Consider the following 18,443-nt stretch of genomic DNA (forward strand, 5'->3'; position numbering starts at 1 on the left):
TTAAAAATACTTAATACTGTCATTAGTCAGAAGCAAGTGTCTGCAGTTCACGTAACTGCAGCCAGAAGGAAGAGTCTGAACTTCCCCTAATCAACAATCTAATTCATGTCACTTTGTTGTTACTGATAAAAGAAGAAAAATATGTATAAACTTCAGTAAACAAGAAGGACTCAAAGAAGCAATGGGTTAGAGTGCAACGCTTGACACACACCTTTCAAGAAAAAAGATGCTGACCATCTGACAACTCCTCACTTTTTGCAACAACTGAATTAATCTGTTTTTATTTGAATAAACAGTAGCACAGCCTTCCCTTGTATGCATTCAATATGCCCCACGTAAATAATTCCAGTGCTTTTACCCATTGTCTAAAGTTGTCTACACTCGGTGATGGCACCCAGATTGACAGATTTTATTATTTTTTGTAAAGAAACGGGACATTAAAGCACATTATTAGTGAATGCTTCCGCACAGTACAAACCAAACTATTATAAATAGCTCCTCTTACCTGGTTTATTTTTCCCAGGAAAGCATTTGTCCATCAAAACTGAAATATCATCTCTACATCTGAAAAACAAAATTATTCAAAACTATTGTTTCTTTTGAAGTTTGAATCTTGTTCTGATAAACTTGCTAAGTACCTAGCTTGGGCTGCTGTCAGAGACGGGAAACACCACTAGATAAACCTTGGGATGACTTGGTACAGCCATTTTTAGGAGGGCAGTACATTTGAGAATCTGACGAATGCCACACAGGCTGAAATAAGGCAAGTTTTTGTTCAACAGTTTTTGATTCTTATAAAAGCAAGCAAATAGAAGACTGAAGGAAAAGAACTGGTCGGTTTTAAACCTTCACATACCATCACTCTCACCTCTTCCTGCTGGAGGACTCTTCCTCCAGCTGACATTCTTCAGGGCAGATCTCCTGACAAAACAATAACTGGGGGGAAGGGCAAGAAGCTTTGCTAACACTGATGGCTACTGAAGTGTTAAAAGTAGAGATAAGGAAACCAGATAACATATACTTGTTAATGGGACAGAAACTGCTGTGGTAGGACAGTTTTCTTCATATTAAGTATCTAACAGGAGAGGGTTGAGGGAAAGATGAAGGAATGTAACAGTGAGGGAGAGGGACCAAAAAAAAAAAAATTTAAGAAATCCCACATTAGTAGCCCTGTAGATGGAATGATGCTCAAAGAACTTGAAAATCTACCTTTAGCTTTCATCTCTGCCACTGACTTCAAAGCACGGTGTTACACAGGCTATTCATACTCCATGCTTCAGTTCTCTTTCTGTGAAGCAGGACTAATACTGGCAAGAATGCTCTTTGGCTTAACTATGGCAGTATTCTAAAGGGACAGTACCATGGTGGATAACTAAGCACCTCATATACACAAACCAAGACAGAGTAGAACAGTACCAGTAAAGTTTAATTACAAGCCAAGGATACAGGAGATGTGAAGAGGGAAACTGTGGGTTATATAAAACAATAGCCGGCTCACCAAAATGGAACATGCTGAAAATAAAAAGCATTTCTACACTAAGACATTTTAATTCTTCTTTTCAGTTTCAAAAGAAAAAGAAAATAAGTAGTTTCTCACCTGATTTTTGAGTCTCTGACAACATTTGGATCTTTCAAATTATCCTCCCATGGTAGATGGCCACTAAGCCAATGAATCATACAATAACCCAAGATCTCCAAATCACCACGTCTTGATGGTGCTAGATATATAAGCACATATATGTAAAAAAAAGAGCAGCTAATAAAGCACGCACATTTTAACAACAGTTGAAATCAGTAAATATGTCAAGACAATAAAAAGCCAATGCTAACAATGTAACACTGCTGTACCTGTTATTTCTTTATTTTAGCATTAAAGCAAAGAAAGAAAAAAAAAGGATAGGAAAAAAAAAGGAAGGATATCTTAATTTTCATGTCCTTTAGCAATTTCTTTCTTGTACTCAAGGATATGACATGCTGCAGTTATCCCAATTTGGGACGCTTTTCAAGTACTCAGATTAGGGAAAAAAATAGAGCAAATTATTGAAGTGACTGACTTTCTGTTCAAAACAATTTTTACTTCCCTTCTTTTATAAAAAGGTAACAGTGCTGAAACCCCAGCTCCAGAAAAAAAATATTCCATAATGCTGAAATATTTTATGTGGCCTGAAAACTGACCAGACAACTGTAATAGATCAGATCCTTAAGCCTTGCCAAAAGAGAGAAAAAAAAAATTACACCCAACACACATGTACATTGACCACAGACTACTCTAGATGTATTAATGGGCAAATCAAGTTATCTTTGTTTATATGTTCAGGTTTAAGCATAGGGGCAAACATTCATCCTGAAGTAAATAATAATTTTCAACAGCTGATATTTTTGCAGCACACACGTTCATATTAATAAAACAAAATTTAAAAATGAAGAAAAATAAAACTGGTGTTCACTGCAAACCCTCAATGTTTAACCAGACATAGACCTGTCATTTTCATCTTCAACCTTTTCTCACTACTTGCCTTTTGATGCTCAGTGACTATAGTCATAAATGAAGTTTTGGTAAAAAAATCTTCTAAATATTAAGCTATAAACAAGATAAAGAATATTAAGCATCTTTGCCAAATATGAAAGAACAAAGTTTACACTGATAACAGAAATTATTTATCTCCTGAAATTGGCCTGTTTTTCTATCATGATCTCATAAGCATTATTCCATTTCTGCTTAGTTAATAAAAAAGAATACACTAAACATCTCCATCTTTATGAATTAAGGAAATCTATTTAAGAAAGTAACATTAAAAATACAGTAAATTAATATCAAAGTTATTTGGAAAAAAAAGAAAAACGCCAGCAGAGTCCATAGAGAAGAAGAAAATAGATTCAGAAACCTTGTTGTTTACAAAACTCAGTGAAGCAAATAAAGTATTTTTTATTTATAAAAAGGATGCACATGTTTATTTTTAAGAAAGAAGTTTTCCAGCCTTACCCACACCCTTGTGTGCATCAATACTGGTATATTCAATAGTTCCATCATGACACCTTTTAGGATCTTCTTTATACACTTTGTGAACTCCATCAGGACAGTATCGGTAGGCAAGTCCGTAATCTACTAAATACACCTAGTAATTTCCACAAAGAATTCTAAAATTAAAGAACTATAAATACAGAAAATATGCAAAAAAATAAATGCAACTCACAACCATTCTCAGAACTTCTTAAAAAGTATTAAGAAATGGTGAATTTGACTTTAAACGATCCTTTCTCAGTCCTTTATTCAAATTGCTACATATGATTTGAAAACAATGTATGAGCTGGATTTTGTTTTACAGAAAGCAATCTGATTTGGAAGTAGATTCTGGCTGATGCAGAGGACAAGTAGAATAAAATAGTCAGCTACTGCCAGTAAGATTAACAGGAGAAAAAATAAACAACACACACACACACACAAAACAGAATGATCATGGAGTTATAAATACATTTATTGTCCTATCCTCTTTAAAGTCAGCTGTCCCATTTGAACACTACTGCATACTATTACTTCTCACTAACACCACAGGTACTTCAAGATTATTTTACTTATTTCATGGGCTAAAACATTTGGGCAAGAAGACATACATAATTCTCAAACTCTAATATGCATTGTTTAAATACTAAAGAGAGTTAAAATGCAGAAAAATGAAAGACTTCCCTAAATCAAGTGGAACAATCAACACTTTAAAGACCAATTTTTCCAAGTAACAGAACACTTATCTGATGGATTTCTTGAACAAAGGAATGAGGTAACAATGCAGACAAGCAAACATAATTTACCAGTGTGCTATGTAATTTTAAGCTTCCACCTGCAAATACCTATTTGTGAGTCAATTTCTTTTTAATCTTGTGAATTTCTCTAGAATATTATTTAGGGCAAATAGTCAATTTGATAACTGTCCAGCGACATGCATAAAAAAAAAATCACAGAATATTAACTAAATAGAAATGTCAAGCAGAAATAATGTTACCATGTACATTCTTAAAAATGATCTTCTGCTAGATTTCACAGGTTCAAAGCACTTCTCTGTGTTGTCAAATAAAAGGTTTAAAATGTGAGGAATAAAATGCATTATAAATACCTGATTAGGGTTCTTGTAACTCAGAAGAAGGTTTGAGGCCTTGATGTCTCCATGCACATATTCATGCTCGTGGATGTATTCCAGAATATCAAGCTAACAAAACAAAATACAGTCGTATAAACGCAGTACCCAGCTCCACCCAGCAGAGGACCTGTACTCAGCACAAAAGTGTGATACAACTGAAAGACTTGCATGGGGAAGCCAGACTGTAAAAATATAAAGTACTTTCTAAACTTACTATTCTCAGGCCTAATTGTAGTACAGTTTTATGGGGAAATCGCTTTGCATTCTCTTCATATGTTTTCTGGAGATCTCTGTCAAACCGGTCCATTATCATAAATCTATAACTAAATTCAAAGCAAAAAAAAAAAAACAAAAAAACAGTGAAGTTACTGAACTGTACTTAGCAAAGTATTTTATTTATGTGTTTATTGTACAAATTACTGACGGAAAACATCTCTCTAAAAAAATAAACTGCAGATACACAGAAAACAAATATATGGGAAATATGTGACTTTTTAATGTTGCTTAACAATTCTTAACTTTTTTTACATCGGCTAGCTGAAAGTTAGTCCATCAAAAGACCTGTTCTTTATTCCTGGCTAGTTATGCAATACAAAACCAAGTACCCACAGCAGAAAAGATCTGTACTGTAATTTACTATATCTAAAATGATACATTAATTACTTACAGAAATACGTTTTTTACTTTATAAATGACTAAGTGACTTAACATGGTTACTTAAAACAGTTAGTTTCTCAAAATCTATTACAAACTTTTTCTTTAACTTATTATTATAAAACAAAAATCTTTTACTTATCAAAGGTGTTCTGATATTCACTGCTGTAGCTAAACTGATTCTATTACTGTAAGAGCTCATAGTAGCTATATTAAAGAATCTCATGCACTAAACAACAAATGGAAATAAAAGTATATTTAGGAAAAAAATATGTAATTGTTTTATTTGCTTTCACCTCCCAAAATTATTGTTTTTATATTGGATTAGTTTTAAAGTTGAGCATCTACTGAAATAATGATATTTCTGACATACTAGGGCACACGTATCAATTGCCCTTTATAGTAGTTCACACAAAGAAGCCTGACCTACTCTAAGCTGCCAGATTAATAAAACTTCTTACAGCTCAGCTTCATAGAGAAAGGCCACCAGGAAACATGGGCTGTTACATAAACCTGCAAACCTTTCAAGACCAAGTAACAAAAACTTTCTGTGACACAGAACAATACTAAAGACAAATTTAACATGAGACTAGCAATTATTCTAGCTCACAGATTACATAACAAAATCTATCCCTAGGGAAAATGAAATAAATTTAGAGAGAGTACTAACTCCTTTATATGTGTGAGTGAAAATATTCTTTAAGTGCACGACACACCAAAACAAAAACTTTAAAGATAGTCATATTATGTTCAAGGACTTAATACATTGAAAGTCAGCTTTATTACAATTCAAATATTAAAAGCTTTTAAACCACATATATATCATCACCGTATTACAGCAATGTTCAAAAGAAATGAAAACTAAATCACTGAGAATATTATAGGCACAAATACAGGTAGCAAACTGAGTAAAGATAAAATTCATCTATTAATCTATTCCTTAAAGACACCCTGTTCTGAAGATAAAACTTTGTAGCAGAAATTAACAACATGAAGATAGGTGGAAAATACATCTTACAAAGTAAATTGGGTTAAAAGGGATACTGGTTGTGGATGAAATAAATCCCAATATACGCCAACAAAAGATATATTCACCTGTTTCCATTTTTTTCATGCAAGCCAGAACCCCAATATCTTGGTACACCTAAATATTTCAGTTTATGGGACTTAGTCCACTTCTGAACTGAAAATACAAATAAAGATAAGTACATGAATTCACTTCAGTAGAGACTTACATAAAAAGGGACTACTCACATTACTTAGTTTCTGCATACATGTGAGCTGCTTATTTCATGGAAACTTGTGTGCAAAGTGTACTGGCAAGTTAATGATACGTCCACTGTACGGACAGAGATGCAACCAACGTTTCAACTTAGACAAGATCATCAACACAACTGTAAATAACATGTTACCAAAAGAACTAATTTTACCATATGGCTTGATTAGATTTCAATCATTTAAAAATAATTTTGAAAATTACTTAAAAAGATTCTCTTAAGGTTTGATCTTATTCCTGTAGGCTCTATTTTCCTAAATGCTTGTAGTTCATTAAAAACATTTTAATAGACTGCTTACTTTCATCTGGTTTAGCAGCTCGCATGTAGAACTTTAACTCAGTAAAAAGAGGTCCATTCTGGCTGGGTTCCTTCAAAACAATTTAAAATGAGTTAAAAACTGCTGTGTTAATACCTAATAATGATTAAAAGCTCACACAATGTAACATTCAACCTATAAAAGCAGTCTCCCTCGAATGCTCTACCCAATGCTGATACGTTCAATAGAATATGCTATTTTTATAAAACAATGTTGGCTCTAAAAGTTATTTTTATTATGAATTGCTTAACATTAAGGGTATCAAAGAAGCATTCCCCATAACAAAGGATTAAAGAATAACAAATTAACTGAAATGTGCAGAAATATTACCAATAATTGGCAGCAAAAGTTTAGCACAGAACGTTAAACAAATTCGTTATCTCAGATTTTCCAGAAAAATGCTGGATTGCATCAATTGCAACAGCCATTAGTGAGCCCAAAATAATGACTGAAATGATGGAAAAAAATCTTAATAAAAGTTAAATTCTTGCTGAACAGAAGGTATTTGATTCCCTTCGGAAATCAGTTGACCAAGGTAAAAATTACCGAAGATTTCACAATTTCTGTTAAACTAAATTATAAGAACTACACCTATTTTAACCTAAAAGACTACATTGTATCTAAGTTAACACAAGGTATTTCAGTGCCATTTTGTAGGGACATGTATTAAATTGCAAGAGAGAAATCAGTTTGAACACATCAGAGCTTTGAAATACTGCAAGAATTGCAAGTGGACATACACCTTGACTCCACATTTACAGAACTTAGTGCAAAAAGGTAAAAAAGTTATTTCAACTCCTACAATTTTTAAGCAATTGATTTTGAGATCAGCTTAAGCCACTTATTTTAATCTAGTTACTCATATTTGTCCAAATTCATTCTATCTCAGTGAAAACACCTGTTTTGGAATATCCCACACATTAAAAAAAAAAAAAAAAAAATCGAACCAATACCAGTATGTAATTACTGGCAAAGAAACACAGAAAGAATACAATCACATGGTATTAGCAAAAGTTCCAAAACATATACCTTCAATCTTAAGTGGTTTTAATCGAAACTTTTAAATGCAAATGTAATGATCCAGAAAATGGCTAAAGGCCACACTGTACCACTCAGCCAACAGAGGTTTACTGGTGTCCGACACTAATGAAGCAACGTAAAGAGACCAAACACACTGACAAACGTGAGTGTTCGCGTGCACCTGATGCAGGGACTCGGGGGCAGAGCAGGAAGAGGGGTCAGAACCAGAGCAGATCCTGGCTTAGGAACCACTCCTAGGCCTGAAGGCTAGATTACGAAGCCACCGCCTATCTCTACCTCACTTGCTCCAGCAGCGTTGCCCTGATAAACAATGGAGCCAAGAAAACAGTTTTCTAGCCCCTCCCTCCTTAGTGGGACCAACGTTCAGTCATGAAACACCAAAAAAAAACACAACACAACTAAACCAACTGATCCATGTACACAACTTTGGTACATACACATCTACTTTCAGTTAGTTTATTTATCCACTATGGACAACAAATTAGTGATATGGAGATTATATATAGAGAGAAGGGTTAAACAGCTGAATTCTTATACTGCAGTTATATCAGACATTACTGGATCTGTTTGTTTGTTTCTGTGTAGCATAGTTCATCAATACTCAAACTTAATTAGAATATAAAATATACATATTATTTTGATTCAATTTACATAGGTTTGAAGAATGTTATTTTCTTCCCAAAATATAGAAAAAAAATTGTAGGTACTAAAAATTCTTAAAATATTTATCTTTAAATAAATTATTCCACATAAAATTATGCCTCAGTGCTGGAAAAAAAAAAAGAAGTGTATAATTCTCTAGCCAGAGCAAATGCTGAAAATCTGGTATTTTTTCATACTGGAGGGGATGGTTAAATGATTTAACCACAAGTCAGATCTTCATATTGACTATGAAGCTGTTTCCCCATAATACCATTAATTCTACATACAGATAAATAAATGCATATTTTATGTTAAATAGGCTCGGGTAATCATGTCCAATATTTGCCATACTAGTCATCTTATAGTACACTGAAGCCAGAAGGACTTCAAACACAAATTCCTGCAACTTTATGCCCATGGTCATTCTAAAGACATGATTAGCAAAACTGAAATTAAAGTCTAATTAGAAAAGATATTGTAATGAAAGAGATTATGGAGCACATGTTGAAACCAAAGAAATTTCTTCAAGTAGTACTTTAAGAGTTCTGATGGTTTTCAGTCAGTAATTTAATGAAGTGTTATTAAACTCTGCATCCACTCCTGAACAATGACATCTGTAAGGTCCACATGTTAAAAACCATTTCTTTTTTAAATAAAAACAGTGATTCATTTTGTACTGCTCAGACATCAACACTATGAGGATATGTCAAAGACTAAGCCAATTTCCATCCCGCTTTAATAGCTTAATTTGAAGAACATTACTATAGAAGCACATATTTTGTTAAACACTAATAATTGTTCAAAGCTGTTAAGCACTTTGCTTCAGCTGATGGATCAGCTAGGAATCACCCAGGCATCAGAAAATAGGCCCTTATCCATAGTTGCATTATACTAGACCATAGAGGCATAATATGTTATGGGTCATTTGTGAGGGCAGCACAAAGACTGTGGCTACTCTTTATTGCCATAAAGACAAAATTATAAAAGACAAATTAAAAGTGAGTAGGCATCTGGGAGATTAGCAATGGGAGTATTTACAAATTGCTGCAACAAAGCGAACCTATTATAAAAGCAACCCAAGAGTTACAACTCTTCCTATATTCAGAGCCCAAAGTGGAGAAGAGAAGCAGACAGGTTTCGAACTCAGGGAAAGAACAGGAGAGCAGTTACGTAGAGCATAAAACAATGCATATCTGATGATTGTGCAAACTCGTCAGGAGCTGGGAATTAGGAGCAACTGCCTCTCATAGGAAAGCCACTGCTGATAACTGGAATGTCTGTGATCTGCCTCCAAAACGGGCCACAGCTCCTGCACAAAGGACACCCCTGCCCTCGATGGCCTGGGCTGGACATACAACAGCAGGTAGCCACCATGCAACAGCTGGGGCTCCTGGTCTGGGTGGGGTTCCTGTCCACCAACACCTGAGGCAGCAGCACGCTGATGTTGGAAGTGTGGTAGTCTGACATGAGCACAGTAAGCAGTGTTTTTTCCAGCGCTTTATTTCAGCTCTTCAGAAAGAGGGTCATGACCAACAGTATCTTGGGGTGTGTGAACAGTATCAAAACCAGTACTCAAGAATTTCCCTGTACTCAGCAAATACAAATATCAGCATTAAAGGCATACACTAAAACGTATTTTATCTTAAATTAATCTGATCTTTTAGTTTCAGGAAAAAAAATGTTAAAAGTATTAACATAGGTGGTCAGCTATTGTGGTCAAGTATTTCAGTATCACCATATAGTTTAATAAATGACTAAAGCATTGCAGTTCTGAACCATGCTGAAGAACTAGGTTTTTACATTGTGAAGTTCTTGTCCAGTTTTCTGGTATTTGCTTTTGTCACAGGATCAGATGTACCACCAAAATAAAGAATGGTCTGGATCTATGATGGCTGTTCCCATATACCCAGGTTTTCTACTAAAACTTTACCAGGAAATCATCCATAATAGTAGGTTCTACACATAAAAATATAGCAAAATTTAAGAAAAAATACTTTGTATCTTAGCAAGAGAACACCATAGCCAAAACTAGTTCAATAAATCTTTTTAATTTTTATTAGAAACATAAGAAAATGCCAACTTTATGCTACAATGGGCTAAAAATCAGCTATCAACAATGCTTTTTCTTCTTTCTAATCATTAGGTTAAAAAAATATGTATCACTGCCATTTTAATTCAATAGAAGTTAGAATACATATGCGTTTTATGATAAAACATTTAAAAGATTTCCTATCTGTGGGGACCTCAGGAATCAAAGTTTTGCTGTTTCTACTCCCAAGCCATCTGTCAGCTTACCAACATCCAGTGGGGAGCTATCCAGATTACATTCATTTTGTAATATTTGGGCTGTTTACAGGAAGCAGCAAACGAAACAGAATCTGATCTATTTCATGAACCTTTTTCAACCCCCTGATGTTCCACTATCCACTCTCAAACACAGGAATGCTAATTCTCATCAGCATTGCTCTACATCACCACCTTTATTTTAAACAGCACTACACAATTGTATTATTTTCAGTCAGAAAATGTTTTAAATTATACATGCTATTCTATAACAAACATTTTCAAGTTGTGAAATAAAGATTCAAATGCTGTCTTACCACTTTTGCAACATAAGGTGCATCACTGCCAACCGACTTCGAAGAATTAACATCAGCTGTTAAAAAGAAAGTGTTTATTAGTAATAGAAAAGGCAACTGTCACAAAACATAGACTTATTTGCTATGCAGCACAGACAAACAAATGACAAAGCAATTAAGTACTGACGTGAACATGTAACAGCACCTTAGATTTTGGTAAGAGCACTACTCTATATGGCAAGACTACTCCATATGGGTATGGTCATGCTTTCTCCCTTCTCTTTGAAGAGAACAGGCAGTTTAGTAAATAAAGGAGTTCTCTTTTTATTATTCAGTAGTCCTAGTCAACAGCATTTGGTTCCTTTTATAGAACTGTGATGAACACGCACAGTTGTGGACATAAAGATGCAGTTGTGGACATAAAGATGAAACACATATTCTCTCTACTATATTGCCATGTCACATAATCAAATGTGACTTTCTGTTGCTACTAAGCTGTTGATACTTGTGACAGAAGGAGATGCAGGTATGAAGGACATCAGGTTAGGCAAACATGAAATACAGGAACAGCCACGGGCACAGCTTTGTGCAAATGACAGGGAAGCAAGCAGAGGGCAAGCTTTGGCTTGAACAAAGCAGGAATTCTTAACACAAAGAACTACACAATTTGTGTGAGCTGGAACTCCAGTCTCAGTAAATTTAGTAGTTCATTGAGTAAGGCTGAGTAAGTAGTAGAGAGCTTATTTGGCAAGAAGCCACCAAATGGTCCTGTTTTTCTTCTTAATCCATTTATGCTACAGCCTGCTCATTTTGAAAGCAGGATGGATTTTTTTTTTTTTCAATTAAGTATGAATTCAGTGAAACTTTTTCACCAAGAGGAAGACAATCATAAATGCATGGCAAAAGAAAACCTTATTATCAGGAACACATTAACTTTCATCCCTCCAAAACTGTTTGGAAAATGACTGGGGTCATTAATTCCCTGAGGTATCCTCAAGACCTCTCTTATCTGTTCATCTGTCCAAATAACAGAGATACTAAGTATGGAACACTATCCACTAAAAGAAGTTTTCTTTGATTTCAATAAATAGCATTGCAAAACAAGAACTGTGGTGATGCCTTAAACTGTAAAGTCCAAGATTTCAATTTGTTTTGAGCATTGGTTACATAAACAAAAGTATATGATTTACTGCAGAAGTTCACAAGGCAATGAAAAAGTCAAAAGCACCATAGTCAAAATCAGCCAAAATACTGGCTGATCTGTAACCTCCATAAATATGCTTAGACAGTTTCAGTTCAGAATTTGTGATGTAAGGACACTCATGCCAAAATCCCTGCTTTCAGCCAGATCAAAAACCAAATTTAAACGAATACTAATTACCCTTTCACTGCTAAAAAGTAATAAAGATTTTGGTTTAAAAGAAATGAATGAACTACCACTGGAATTGCATACAACCACAGTTCTTACAATGACCATTTGTCCACTCTTGTCATTTTTTCCAACATGAACCAAGCTAAACGTCTAGTAAAAAGACACTCTGCATTCCTAACTTAGGGTCGATTTTCCATTGCTTTGAATAACGATAAATATCTCACTCTGCATTTAAAAGCATTATCAAAGATAACTACACTTACCAAGGTACAGGCGTCCAAAGCCTCCTTGCCCTATAGGGACACCTAATTTCCATTCTTTTCTTGATGTATCTGCTAGAACCTCCCCCAGAGCAAACACCTCAGCAAGCTTCCTTTTTGCAGGGGCTCTTTTTCCAGCAGTCTTCTTATTATATGGCATCTTCCCTAGAGGGAAAGGAGGAAAGGAAAAAGGAGAAGAAACAGCATAAGTTACATGCTGACCACTTACTTTACATAGAAATATGTCAGAAGCATGCAAAAGTATGGACTGTTGAAGTTTTAATTTGTTACTACAAAGATAATTTAAAAGAAATACAATAAGTAGTTTCATTGGCATGAATTCTAAGTGGAAAAAAAAAAACTAATTTTTCCAGGTATTGCCAAAAAAGAATTGACAGCAAAAATCTTCGCAAGAGAAACTTATTAGAAGGTCTTGTATGATACATGCTAGAAAAATGTCAAAGTTTATCATAATCAAATCAATCACAACCAATCACAGATCTAAGCTGAGAAAAAAGTAAACTAATGAAATAAAGTTCATCAGTTTTCCTGGAGTGAAACCTGCTTAATGAAGAAGTGCCATAAAGTCCAGGTCTTCAGGAACAATATGAGGAATTCCTCTTAGCTTTAAAAAATATCAAAAAAATATGTCATTCAAACATTTTTTTTCTCCTATATAATTTCAAGCAACAAAACCAAAATTCTGCTTATTGCTCACCACGTGGCATAAGTACCTGTTTTGAGATCATAAATTTATCGGTATTACCATTACCTTTTCCCAACCTCAGGTCTCAGATAAGCAATATTTCCAGAAATAATAGCCCACTGGAACCAAATGCATTCATCTTTATTCAGAACAGGCCTCATATTGAGCAAATAAATATTTTGAGTTTCTAGTAGAGCCAGATTTTGATGCAGTAAGAGGACTTAGTGAATGCACAGCCTTGATATGGCAGAGATCTCTTTACATGAAAGGCCTTCATGATTTTTCCTAGAAAGAACTGATCTTTCCATCTACCTTATAAAGATAAAAGACGTACAAACAGAGCCACATTTATTTTCTAAAAGACACCTTTCTGACTGGTGGGATTTTATCATTATTATTATTTTATTTTGCGTAGGGAAACAGGAAGGAATATTAATACACCATTCAGGAAGTTTCTGGATAGTAAAATATCTTTTTCCCATTAGTCTAGCTACTCAATACAATAACCCTAAGCCAAATGCAGTTACTTGACATCAGTTTTCCTGTTTTAGTTCTAATGCTCCTCTAGGACATTTTTTTAAGTTCCCAAATAGAAAACTACGTAATTATGATAGGTGTTGCAAAAGTATTCTCCCCTCCACAAGCCTCTTTTCTGACTGGGCAGTATTATCAGGAAATTTTCTTCCCCAAATAATGTCTGTCACCTAACTAACATCTGAAAACAGGAGCCCATACTAATTTGTCTACATCACTAAATGCAAGAACAACTGTCAAGTTTCCTGAAACCATTATTCTGTTCACTAATACTAAAGTCTGCAGCTGTGATTGATCAGACCCCCAGGAGTGGCATATGACCAACAAAAATGGATGGGACACTCTGTGGAAATGTGCAACAATGCAAAGCAGTCACACAAACGGTCAACGCAAAAGGTACCGATGGGTGGCCTTTGTTTCAGGTAAACACCCAAACAACAGTTCAGTGGAGCTCAAAATTGTTGAGTAGATCAAAAGGTGGTATAAATATCCCCCTGGGTTTGCCAGGCCAGTCCAGGGGGAGTGAATACAAGGCTCAGCCCAACATGGAAGTATAAAAACCAAACAACTAGCAAAAGAATTTCAAAGAGAGCAACAGGCTTGCGCTGGTTTCAAACCAGGTATTCCTGCCCAGTGCCTGGGGACATCAGCATTGTGACAATAAGCATATTAGAGACCAGTAACAGGAATCACACTGGTATTGTGACTGAACTGTGTTTTGCAATTGCTGGGTTTTGCCAAGTGTAAGGCCATACCAACGAGAACCCAATGGTGTCAAAGCACCAGAAGGAACACAGTGGCAGGAATCGCTACATGTTCATATTGCTTACAAGAGCGAGCTAAAAAGATCACAGCAGCACCCAGATCAGGAAAAGGATTACACCAAAGGAAAGACTCAAACCATTAGAGGTGGTATTGGGAAAATAAACCAGAAGTCTGGAGCCTCAAGACTGACTCAGATAAGAAGAAAAAGCACAAAAATCAGCAGTGTTGCCTGATGAGTCAGATGTGGGACACGCTCACACTCGCTGTCTTCTAAAGGGTACAAAAATTTATAAAAAATTAGCATACTATCCTCAAGCCAAGAACAATAGAGGAGACGTGAAGAGGGCTTGAAGGACTGCATCCCTTGACCTCTGAGCTACTACAAAAAATTCCAGCGAGACTTGGACAGATACACTCAGGTGCCTGAATTCTGGACAGACGGCTATCCAGTAAAAGAAAAATTTGTAGCTTCTTTTTCAGTAGGGTTAGCAAGCCAGTGTAATAAAACTATTGATACACTTCACATCTTTGACATTCAGAGTGAGTCTTGTGGTAGTAGCCTCACTTAAAAGGGAATTAAGTTTACCTAAAATAGCCCCTCAAGAGTATTAAAGGAGTTGGTGTTTCCCTCTTTTTTTTTTCCTAGTTTTTGTTTAATGTGATCAATAATTGTATGCCTGAAGGTATTTAGTTTAAAAAAAAAAAAAATAATGACAACTTCCCTTTATCCATAAAAGCAAAAATTCAAAATGGACATAAGTTTGAACATCCCCAGCTGGGAACCCTGCCCTTAACAAATACACTAGATACACATACATGGTTTCTTGGCTGTCTATATTCATATCCATCTGTTAAGATGGCACCATGCCTACTTACAAGTTGGTCAAACTATCAGTAGGCCATAGGTGCCAAACACTGATCGCTTTCAATGGGCAGCATGCACAATACTAAGCACTCCCTCTTTTGCAAAAAAAGCTGTTATCCTTGGAAATATTTAAGCAATGGCTGCACATGCTTTCACATTTATTTGGATTAATCTATTCAAGGATCTTCTACTGACTGAAACCAAAAACACCTGGAGACTGCAAAAATTTTCTACATGAAAATACAGAATTGGGAGGGGAGAAGAGGAAGAAAAAAGAAGTTAAAAATATGACATTTTAGTTTAAATTCTATCATTCTACGTGTTTTTCAGTTCACAATATAGCAAACATGAGGTGTTTTTCAGGAAACTTATGAACCAGCAAACACAATGTAGAGCTGCCTCCTGTACACAGCACAACTGGAATAAAGGCCTCTACTTCTCCCTTAAAATCAACTTTAAAAATTAACACACACAAAAAAATCACCTTTAACTTTCCTGCACCTCAGTTACCTCTCCCCATCAGCAAATGGAAATATTTTCTATCCCACAGGTATTGTGAAGCTTAATTCATTAGTGCCTGCAACCATGCTGAAGTCCTTGGAAACAGAGTGCCATAGATGTCAAGTACCATACTATCATTCAAGTATCAAACAAATCTGACCCTACTTAGATAAGGGATCTGACAAGAACAATTTTCAAGGTGCATAACTGTAAACAGCAGAATTTTATGTGGCTACAATATGCTCAGAACAAAGACATTGCTACTAACAAATACGAATAACAGAAGTCTATTTGTCTAAACTCCCTCCAAAAGCCTTTTAGTACTACAAAGGTTATTTCTCCTGCTCTCCCTAATAAAACATCTTGGAATAAACTCAGTACTCTGTACTTGAGATATGCAGACAATTTTGCATCAACGGTGCTATTAGTGGTGTTATCTTTACAAATGTTGCCTGCAATGGTTGCTACTCTAGTGATACTTGAACTCTTAGAATAAATATGAAAAGCCACTTCTCAATTTGTGTTGGCACCATTCTCAATAAAACTCTGAAATTAATATAAATCAAATTTATTTTGAAGGAAGCATTTCTGCTTTGAGGCAAGTCAGACTGGTTTCTTCCTGATCCTCCTATTGTCTGAAAATTGTCATTTTTACTGTTATCTCAGTAGGACCCATTTTCATTCTCAACACTGAGAGGCATAATGGTGACCTGTGCTCCTCTTCAGGAACAGGTAGACCCTGCCATACCTGAGACCTATGAGTCATTAATACTGTTCATCAGTCATAGCAAGACATCTAAGTCTGCCTGCAGAAAATGAAATAAAGACAAGAAACAAAACAAAACAAAATTTTAGTATTGCTATAATCTCATTTCCTGGTGATTAAGACATCTGACAAATAATGGTACTTATGGAGAAGGAGGTGCTGGGCTTCTTTCCCCAAGTAATAAGAAAACACCTTTTCAGATAAAATGAATAAATGTACACTGGTGGACAACAATTGATGAGAAGTATTTCATCACAATAGCACCGTACTAGGCAAACTGAACACACTTTTTTTTTTCTTAAACAAACTGCTGTAATGCAGACTAAGTTTTCAGAATGTAGCTTGTTCAGAGATAGGTAACAGTCTTTTACAAGAGGAATTACTGTCTTGCTAACTAATTTTAAATAGCCTTCTCAACAATGCATTTTCTTCTTTGGAACAGTATTTAAGTTTCTCCCGAAAATCCTGAGCATCACCCAAAAAGTTATTACAATAATAAACATAGTGAGCTTTATAAGATGTCAAATCATCTGTCACTCCAAATGACCTCACCATCAAACCAACAGCAAGTACCTATGCATGTGAATGAGATATTTAACTTAGATAGTTTGGCACACTGTATAAAAATCAACAGCTGCAAAATTCATCAGAAAACCTACCTCATTTGGGGATTATCCCCAAGAACTAAGTGGAGAGCTTATTCCCACAGAGGAAGGCACAAATCTTCTGACACTGCAATAGCTACAGGAAGCCTCACAACAGCTTTTATATTTTTGCTAACGATAAAAAGGGCCTATGGATTCCTTATGAATTAATAAAAGCCTTAAGGACAAATTGAAAACCAAAGAAAACAACAGGATTCACCCTGCCTGCAATCAAACGCGTCTTACACAAGGAAGGCAAATGGCAAGAAGTAGGAAGTGAAAAACCACAACCACTGATAAAAAACAGCTTAGCCCAGCTCTTGCACAACAGGCTTGTCCTGATCCTAAAACTGCAGATTTTTAGTAGGCTTGTATTTGAAAAATAGGTATATATTATATATTATGTTTACTTTAAAGCAAAACTTAGGAATGTCTCCCAATCAAGGCGATATTTTGTTAGCCACACGGGGATGTTCCTGAAGGTGACAAACCTCTAAGTGGCACTGAGTATGGCTCCACCTCCCCCCCCCGCCTTAGTGCTAAAAAAGAAACCACGAAGGAAAGCAACTCAGAACGCTGCCACCAAAGGCAGCTTTGGAGGCACCACCCGGAAGGCGGGAAGGGGGGTAGAGCAGAGCCCGGGAGTGGAACTGGGGCAGCTCTCACCCACCTGCCCCCATTCCCTCCCTCCCTGCCGACCCAGGGAGATGCCTCCGGCGCAGGTGAGGGGAGCAGAGAAGGTGCCTTCCCTTCTCCTGCGGCAGACGAGCAGGAGCAACAGGGCCCGGGCGGGCCCGGCGGCACCACCAGCCTCCTCGGCGAGGGAAGCGGGAAAACCCAGCCGCGACCTGCCAGGAGCGCCGGGGACGCACGGCTGGCCGAAGGGGAGGCGGAAATGCGCCGCAGAACTCACCTCATACGTAAAAAAAAACCAAAACAAAACAAAACAAAAAAAAAAAACTACACCTTAAAAGCAGACGCCGCTTCCAACACCTCTCCGTGCCCAGGCCCGGCCGCCGCTCCTTCCGCCCCGTCCGAAATTCCCGCACTGCGAGGGGCCCCGAGGCGGCCCGCCCGCCCCGCCGCTCACTTCCCACCATCGCCCGCGCCCATTGGGCAGCCGCCTGACGGCCGCCCGCCCGCGCTCCGCCTTGGGCGCGATGCCTGCTGGGAAGGGTAGTCCCTGACCGCCGCGGCGGGGCCCCCGCCGAGGGCAGCGTCTACACTTCCCAGCAGGCACCGCGCCCGGGATGGGTGCAGAGGGGTTGTCCCTTACAGGGGGGCTGTGTGGAATCTCTGCGTTTTAAACCGAAATAAGTTTGGAAAGGCTTTTGTGAGGCTGATGCCGTGTGGTGATAAGCCACGTCCAGGAGACAGGCAAGACACAG

At 36.7% G+C, this 18,443-nt stretch overlaps 1 protein-coding gene across 5 annotated transcripts in view; it reads right to left on the reverse strand.

Moving 5' to 3' along the window:
• Positions 1–18,170, reverse strand: part of VRK1 (VRK serine/threonine kinase 1) — a 62,338-nt gene extending 44,168 nt beyond the window's left edge. For 4 of the 5 annotated variants that reach the window (XM_065063538.1, XM_065063537.1, XM_065063539.1 and 1 more), the window contains exons 1-10: positions 18,020–18,170; positions 12,278–12,439; positions 10,664–10,719; positions 6,363–6,432; positions 5,883–5,970; positions 4,348–4,456; positions 4,110–4,202; positions 2,984–3,116; positions 1,598–1,718; positions 506–564 (exon numbers count right to left, since the gene is read on the reverse strand). In XM_065063538.1, coding sequence (XP_064919610.1) covers positions 506–564; positions 1,598–1,718; positions 2,984–3,116; positions 4,110–4,202; positions 4,348–4,456; positions 5,883–5,970; positions 6,363–6,432; positions 10,664–10,719; positions 12,278–12,439; positions 18,020–18,155 — 1,027 coding nt within the window. In that variant the 5' untranslated portion in view covers positions 18,156–18,170. Of the gene's footprint in view, positions 1–505; positions 565–1,597; positions 1,719–2,983; positions 3,117–4,109; positions 4,203–4,347; positions 4,457–5,882; positions 5,971–6,362; positions 6,433–10,663; positions 10,720–12,277; positions 12,440–17,070; positions 17,357–18,019 lie in introns of those variants that run through there. The other variant, XM_065063540.1, reaches the window with a different exon arrangement.
• Between the last annotated feature and the right edge of the window lie 273 nt (positions 18,171–18,443).

Source organism: Columba livia, chromosome 5, assembly GCF_036013475.1.
Source record: "Columba livia isolate bColLiv1 breed racing homer chromosome 5, bColLiv1.pat.W.v2, whole genome shotgun sequence".
In the NCBI taxonomy this organism is placed as follows: domain Eukaryota; kingdom Metazoa; phylum Chordata; class Aves; order Columbiformes; family Columbidae; genus Columba; species Columba livia.